The 8642-nt window shown below is 38.4% G+C and overlaps 1 protein-coding gene across 1 annotated transcript in view; it reads left to right on the plus strand.

Annotated features, from left to right (window-relative positions):
- Window positions 1-8642, plus strand: part of LOC106878151 (protein patched homolog 1) — a 125314-nt gene that overhangs the window by 82904 nt on the left and 33768 nt on the right. The window contains exons 6-7 of the mRNA XM_014927283.2: window positions 1396-1493; window positions 5632-5734. Of these exons, the coding sequence (XP_014782769.1) occupies window positions 1396-1493; window positions 5632-5734 (201 nt within the window). The remainder of the gene's footprint in view (window positions 1-1395; window positions 1494-5631; window positions 5735-8642) is intronic.

Raw genomic sequence — 8642 nt, forward strand, 5'->3', positions numbered from 1 at the left:
ATATATATATATATATATATATACGTGGCTTAGTGGTTAGAGTATTTGGCTTACAATCATAAGGTTGTGAGTTCAAATCCTAGTAACCTGTATCCTTGAGCAAGACACTTTATTTAACATTGCTCCAGTCCACTAAAATGGCAAAAATGAGTAGTATCTGAATTCAGTATTTCAAAAGGCCAGCCTTGTCACATTCCGTGTCATACTGAATCTCCCTGAGAACTACGTTAAGGGTTCACATGTTTGCTCAGCCACTTGCATGTTAATTTCAGAAGCATGCTGTTCTGTTGGTCAGATCAACTAGAACCCTCTTCATTGTAAGTGACAGAGTGCCAATTTTATATATATATATATATATATATATGACAGGCTTCTGAACAGTTTCTACCTACTAAATCTCTCTTGCAAGGCTGTAGTAGATGACATGACACATGCATAAGGTGTTATGCAGCAAGACTGACACAAAGCTACGTACTTTTCATATTTCATGGCAAGTCTCTAGAACTACACAAGGCAACATGAGATAACAATCGCGATTCCTCTTGAAACTATCCACTACCTTACATTATAGAAATGACCAGTCATATTGGTTGAGTAGCTAAAATAATATTAAGTTCATCTCTCATCATTTCCACTACACTGTAATCATGACTTGAGAGCAGACAGGAAGACAGTGGTAGAAAGATTTTATGTGGTGGTTTGCAGTGCCAGGAAGAAAGAACTTCAATTCTCTGACCACCTGATCCAGTTTTTTTATTCTTTTACTTGTTTCAGTCATTGGATGGCATCCGTGCAGGAGCATCACTTTCAAGAGTTTAGTTGAACAAACTGGGTTCAGTCCCACCACTTTGGCACTTTGAACGAATGTCTTTTGCTGTAGTCTCAGGTCAATCAGTAATTCATGCATGGAATTTGGTTGATGGAAACTTACAGAAGCTTGTCATGGTGTTTGCATGTATTTATACTGTTTACATTTATATTCTGTAGCTTAGCAGTAAAAAAAAAAACAGATTAATAAGTACAGGGGACAATGTCCTCATGATCATCGTCGTTTAACGTCCGCTTTCCATGCTAGCATGGGTTGGACGATTTGACTGAGGGCTGGTGGACCAGGAGGCGACACTAGACTCCAATCTGATTTGGCAGAGTTTCTACAGCTGGATGCCCTTCCTAATGCCAACCACTCTGAGAGTGTAGTATTCGAGAGTGTGATCTATTTAATTCTTAAAGGTGGTGCTCCAGCATGGCTACAATGCAGTGACTGAAACCAGCAAAAAAAAAAAAAGAAGTTTTTAATTAATCTAATTGGAATATTTTAGTGATCTAACTTCAAATACTTGTTTATTATTTCACTGGGATTTTAACAACTAATTTTTTTCCTTCTTTTCTCGATAGATTCTGACTGACTTGTTACCATGTATGATTATAAGTCCTTTGGATTGCTTTTGGGAAGGAGCAAAGCTTTTTGGACCTGAAAATCATTTGTCTATAATGTAAGTAAACTATTTCTCTCAATTTTTAATTAAATATTGTTTTAACATCTTTGCTTGTATAAGTTGTTGGGCCTACCATGTCTTGATTTCATCTTTTCTTGTCTTTATCCTGCACCACTTCATATCATCATCGTTTAACGTCTGCCTTCCATGCTAGCATGGGTTGGACGATTTGACTGAGGACTGGCAAGCCAGAAGGCTGCACCAGGCTCCAATCTCATCTGGCAGAGTTTCTACAGCTGGATGCCCTTCCTAATGCCAACCACTCCGAGAGTGTAGTGGGTGCTTTTACGTGCCACCAGCATGAGAGCCAGTCACACGCACAAGGGCCAATGGCCATTTTCTTCAGTCCTGCATCATCTCAATTGCGAGGGCTAGCATCGAAAGATCTCTCCTCACCAATTTCTTCTACCCCCTCATCTTCTTCAGTCTTCATACCTTTCTCTGTCAATAAGTGCTCTCCTCCTCTACTGACGGCACACACCACTTTTTCACTAACAGTTTATTGTCTATTCCCATTGCATGTCCTTACCTACACATGTGTTTGATATTTAGTGTGCTCAATACAGGAACCCCTACAAAGATTGTTAGAACTAGCCAAAGGATGAAAAGCAATGTCGACCTCAGCAGAATTTGAACTCAGAATATCAAGATGGAGGAAATACCACTAAGCATTTTTCCCAGTGTGCTAACGATTCTGCCAGCTCACCACCTTCAGAAATAATGCCAAATCTTTCTCATATCATACACTAAAGTACTACTGATTGAGGATGATGGGTTGGTCTAGGGCTATAAATAGATGACACTTGCCAAATGTGCCATGCAGTGGGACAGAACCCAAAACCTTGTGGTTGAAAAGCAAACTTAACCACCCAGCAGGTCTACAATACTCTGTCATTTCATCACATTAACATGGGTGGTAGCTTAATCTATTATTCTCACCATTACCTGTTGTTTTATCCCATGACAATCCTGAACCAACAGACCTGTGATCTGTGATTCCCAATGTGGGGCATGGTAATATTTTGGTGAGGCATGCATAGGGTTATGTTGAATTTTTATACCTTTTGTACACAATGTTTAGTATACCAATAGAGAAAGGGGGCAATTTGAGAATAAGTTATTAAAAAACAAAATTTTTTACATCCCTTCTGCGGACGATTTTATCAAATTTTGGACACTTTAGAGGCAACAGGTCGTTTTCATCTTATTCATTGATCACAGGTAATGATGAACTGTGACTTTCCCATATTGTTTTAAGGCATTGAGATGTGATTTATAAAAAGATTTGTTTGCTATTTCTAGCTGGTTGAGTAACTACACAGAGGCTTTTTTTGTGAATATATCAGGAGTATAGCAGTGAACCCAATCAGTGCTCAACCAGCACCAGAACACACCCACTATATTTTTCCTATGTACTTTGCTTTTTCTTTTAGCCTTTTGCACTGCATCCACCCCTTTGCCCTTGCTGATTCTCCCTCCCCTTATCTTACATTCTCTTTTTAAATTACCACATCATCATCATCACTGACAACTCCCACCTCTACACTAGTCCATCTAGACCACCAAGTAAGAATGGTACCCCACCCATTATTTTTTCGACATCGCCACTACTACTACTACCATCACTAGGATTTCTAGCTTTCAACCAAGCAGTCAAGGTTCAAGTCTTAGCAAGGGAGCTAGATTCAATGAGCCAATGAAGTCAAATCTCACATGCCTTACCCACCATTTCTTGTGAAGATGCTACTGATAAAAACTACCTGTATTTCATCACTCTCTCTATTAGAAACAATAACCAATTCTCACTCAAATTATACCCTCTGTCTTTAAAAAAAAAAAAAGGAAAATATTTCCATTGGTCATAGTGCCTCTCTATCAGGATTGATTCGTGACAATAACACCACCATTATCAGTGCAAAGGTTTGTGTGTGGCAAATCAATCTATTTGAAAATACTAGCAACATCACTAAATCACAACATTAATAAAAGACACTGCAAAATGTAGTGACTGAAATAGAGAAACTAGATAGGTACAACTGGAATGACTCCTCGCATAAGTAGGTCTACTGGATCAGTTTTCACCTGGGGCTAAACAACAACAGCATACTACCACTTCAAGGATATGTAGGTAACAAATAATGCCATAAGCAGACCGCTGCTGCTGTCACTATAATCCTCCTCCTACTACTACTACTACGACTACTGCTACTTCCTCTACTGCTGTTTGTACCACCAGTTTGGTCTGACTGATTAACCCTGATACTTTTATGGGTTTTCTCTCACTCTTTCTCCTTCCCTTCTCTTCATGCCTGCTGAAATGCCCCTTCACTCCTTACCTATACAGCTCAGCTTAGCTTAGGTGCCTGCCACCACTATTCACCATCATGGGTGGTCTACACAGATTAAAAAATACTGTTGCTGTTGCTACTACTATTAATACTACTATTGCTACTACTACTAAGTAATTATAATGGTTTCTGATTGAGGCTCCAGGATGGGAATTTTGAGGGAAGACAGCTAATTGATAACCATGAACTTCAATACTTGACAAGTACTTTGGTTTATAAGATTCCAGAAGGATGAAAGGTGGAATTGATCTTGGTAAGAATTGAACTCTGAATCTAAAGAGCTGGAACAAATACCACATTTTGGTTCAATGCTCTAATCATTCTGCCAATCTGCCACTTGACTATCAAGTTTTTATTCACCAGACATACATAGGTATTTTTCCAGAGGTATGGCAACCAGGAATCAATGACAAAACCTGTAGTGGATGTTCAGCTTGCTAGAAATAGCAGTCAGAATTCCTTCAAAATACACATCTTAATAAAAGAAAAGGACATTCGATTTAAGTGTAGATGTGACTAAGTGGTTGAATAGTTTGCCTCCTTACCTCATGGTTTCAGGTTCAATTCCACTGTGTGGCACCTTGGATGAGTGTCTTCTAATACAGCCCTTGACTAACCAAAGCTTTGTAAGTGGATTTGGTGAATTTGTAACTGAAACGGTTATGTGTATGTGTGTGTGAGAGAGAGCTTGTATGTTTCTATATTCTTGTCTTAACATCTTGTGATAAGTGTATATGAGTGCCACTGTTACAGAAACAGTGTCATTGAGATAGACAGACAGACAGACAACTATGTGCATGTCAGCATGTGTATATCTCTGTATGTCCTATCTATGTGTCTCTAATAGCCATCTTGTGTCTAAAACATTTAGTTGGCAGATAAAATGTTTTGCAGTATTTATTGTGGCTTTCTAAACTCCTGAGTTTAAATTCCTCTAACATCAACTTTACTTTCCATCTTTTGTGGTTAATAAAGTAGCACTAGTCCAGTACTAGAGTTGATTCCCCCACCTTCTCTTTCTCTCTCTCTCTCTCTCCTTCTGTGTGTGTGTGTGTGTGTAGGTAAATTGGCAATGTTCAGACATGTCATGATGTCCTCCTAATGGCTCCATCAGGAGTCAAAGGCTCCAATGAAAGAAGGATCTGCTAATCTATCCCTGTCCAAAGTCTTTTATAGGTCACATGTTTACTGTTGCTGGACCAAGGGAAGTAAGCATGAGTCACTATAGAATTTTAACGCATTACACTTCAAAACGCTCATACTAGTACACACACCTACTTACACCTGTTGTGCATACAAAGAGATACATTTTAACCTCATGGATGTTTAAAGTGTTTACAAAGGAAGTACCAATAGTTCGATATCAGACATCTACATTATGTCCATAATAATGTCTTATGGTTTTTGAATTATCAAAACATGTCCATGCCTCTTGTATCTGCAACCTCACTTCATTTGTTTATATTAAACTATAGGCATGAATGAACTTCAATGTGGTCATATGATTTGCTAGAAACGACAACCAAATCTCAAAACACTCTCTTTATTGAGTGATATAGTTTGGTGCACACTGTAAAGAAAATTGATATGGCTAAGGATGATACATGTTTAGTGATAGGTCTGGTCAATTCATACAGCCTTCATGCTACCCCTGCCCAAAATACAACATGTATAGGTCTGGTCTCATGCAAACACACACACACACACACTCGCACATGAAGTAAGGTATTTCTTTTGCTGTGTATTTCTGCTATATTGTCATTTCTGTTGTTTTGATTATTCCGCAGGAAATATTCCAACAATGTTAAATGGACCAACTTAAATCCAAGAGAAATGGTTGAAAAATCAGATATCAGTAACAGGGATGTCATACTGGATGTAATGGATCGAGTAAGTGTCTATTTCTTTTCTTCTCACTCTTCTTTCTCATCTTTTCCTCCCTTCTCTCTCTGTTTCTTCCTCTTTCTCTCTTTGTATCTTGACAGAGGGTATTGACACTTCTCATACATACCGTATGTCAACTGTGCCAAACATAAGACCACTAGACTGAAATCTGGCCTGCAGTAATAATATTTAGTATCATTGGTTACAAGTTTCCAACAGACCAACCAAACAATGATTCAGAGTACTCAAAAATGTAGAGTTTACTTTTATTTAAATATATGCTTTATGCTTGTACAGTTTCAAGTTTTCTTTAACTCCCTTCAAGGGACATTACATTCTGATTACTTTGTCAAATTCACATTATTTTCAATTAATCATGCATTATGTTGTGATTGCTTATTTTCAAGGATGACATTGTAGGATAAGTGTGAGGGGCTAACTCTAGCCAATTTGAATATAAAATAGGTAGAATATTTAGGTCAGATATATTTAAATGCTAAAAGGCTGAAGTGACTTTCTTACTATGTTTAATCTTTCATCTTTTCGTCAATCAGTCTATCAAATAACTCTGAGTGGCAACAGACTGAATAACCAACTCCAAAATGAGCATGTATGTGAGGAGTGTACGCTTTTTTAGTAGGTCTGCCTGTATGAGAACTGCCCTTGCTAGATCACTATGTTTCATATAGAAAGATATGCTAGTGTCCAAGGATCCAGTTGTGTTTGAACTCACATTTATGATCTCTAAACTATGTTTTGTGTTCTCTGTCTGTCTCTCTTTCTTTTGGTTTCCAGATGTTCCATACATCTAAGCAATCTTATCCATCCACCAACCAAAATTCCATATCTGTTGCCTTACATTTAAAATTAAGGGCATTTACAGCTCCTTACTATTGTTTCTTGTATTAGAGATCCTTTTCCCATTTTTTCTACTACTGTTATTCCCAAATCCACATGAATCCCAGGATAGGACCAAGTAACACCAAGACAAAAGAAAATGGTGATCCCCCCAAACTTACTTCTAACATCTGACAAAAGGGCCTGTTTATTTATTTATTCGTTTTCTCCCTGGAGGTGCAGTTTTACAAGATCTTGACAAGGATGTTTATATCCTGAGGTCGCAAATCTCTCAACCTCAACCTTCTTTACACACCATCTGGCACCCACCAGCCTTTACACCTCTATAGCACCACCACTGCCACTTGACTTCCATGCCACTAGCAATCATCTACACCATTACAACAACACTCCATTACCATCTCCACCACTGCAAATGTCATTCTTAACATGCTCACCACCTCTACTATCACCATCACCAACACTACCACCTCCATCACAACCACTACTGCCAACCATCCACCACCACTATCACTTCCATCATCACTGCTACCATCACCAATAGTGCTGCCATGATCACTACCATGTCCGTCATCATTGCTTGTCATCACAAATGGTAACTGTACCCCCCACCACTACATTAAGCAGCATGGCTAACATCACTATTACTACCACCACAATTACCTTCATATCTACTACCACCTTTGTAACTACTGCCACAAACACTACTACTACTACTACTACAGCTGTAACGGTCGCCAGCAGTATACTACCACTACAACAATCACTACTACTACTACAACCATCAGTGGCATACCACCACTCCCTCCACTATCATTGCCTCCACTCTTTTTATTCCCAGTGCCCAGTCTTTTTGTTTATGCACCAGTGTCCCCTATTTCCTGTTGTAATTTTAAATGGTCTTTCCTACTCCTCCTCACCCTAACACAGCCTATCAGAGAGGAAGGGACATCTGGAAAAAAAAGATACCCCCCCCCACTCTTGCTGCCTTTATTCATTGGCTGTGTGTGTGTGTGTGTGCACATGTGTATGTACATGTGCACACGTACATAAACACACATTAATCAAATGTACACACACCTATGCTAATTACATTTATACACCCAAATCAGTGATGGGAGTGGAGGGAGCAGCAATTTGGTTACTCAACCTGTTAGAAATAGTAGCCAAATCTCCCTCAAAATCATACACGTGTTTTTATAGAGGACAAAAGACATTAGATAATGTTCTCCTACATACAGCTAAAAAAGACAAAGTGGTGAGGAATTTGGAATTTGATGATGTCTGTTTGATAAGGGTTTGGTCAAATTGACAGTCATTAAAACATCAGGTATTTTTCGTTATGGCTTTCATTCTAGCTCTGTGTGCTCTGATAACCAAACTCCTACACATCTAAAGTCTCCAAGCACATTTTTTTCTGTGTGTCCCTACACCTACCTCTGCAAGTCACACACTAAGCACTTTGGGTTATCCTTCCTATCCAACATCAATCCTCTGGAATCCTACCCCATGTACCACAACTTAACTTTGTAGCCCTGTCAATGTTTGCAGTGAACATCAATCATATTAATGTAACCCAGTGATTTTTGACTGGGTTCTACATGGCTTCTGCAAGTACATAGAAGATTTTGTTGTTAAAATTTATCTGCAAAAAATTGGCTACACTTCTACAAGACACAAAATATCTTAACAATTGCTTTTATACAATTCCTAAGAATATTTACTTATAAAAATATAATAGGGTTTTTTTTTCTTCTTAACATCAAATGACTAGAAGGGTCCACCTGAGTAAAATAGGAATCAAAGAGGTCCACAATAAAAAAATAGTTGAGAAACACTGATTTAACCAATTTTGGATGATCTGCAAATCTTATGGGCACTGTCCCTTCTTGACTGAGCCATGGATTTTTTTTTGGGGGGGGGGAGTTGTTTTCTTGCATCTTTTTTCTTTTCCTTTTTCCTTTTGTTTACACTTTCCCTCATTGCACATGGTCCTTCACTCATTACCCTCTCTATTTTCTCTCTGTCCCCCTTTCATTATTCCTTTCATTTTTTT

The sequence above is a fragment of the Octopus bimaculoides genome, chromosome 7 (genome assembly GCF_001194135.2).
Source record: "Octopus bimaculoides isolate UCB-OBI-ISO-001 chromosome 7, ASM119413v2, whole genome shotgun sequence".
Classification (NCBI taxonomy): Eukaryota; Metazoa; Mollusca; class Cephalopoda; order Octopoda; family Octopodidae; genus Octopus; species Octopus bimaculoides.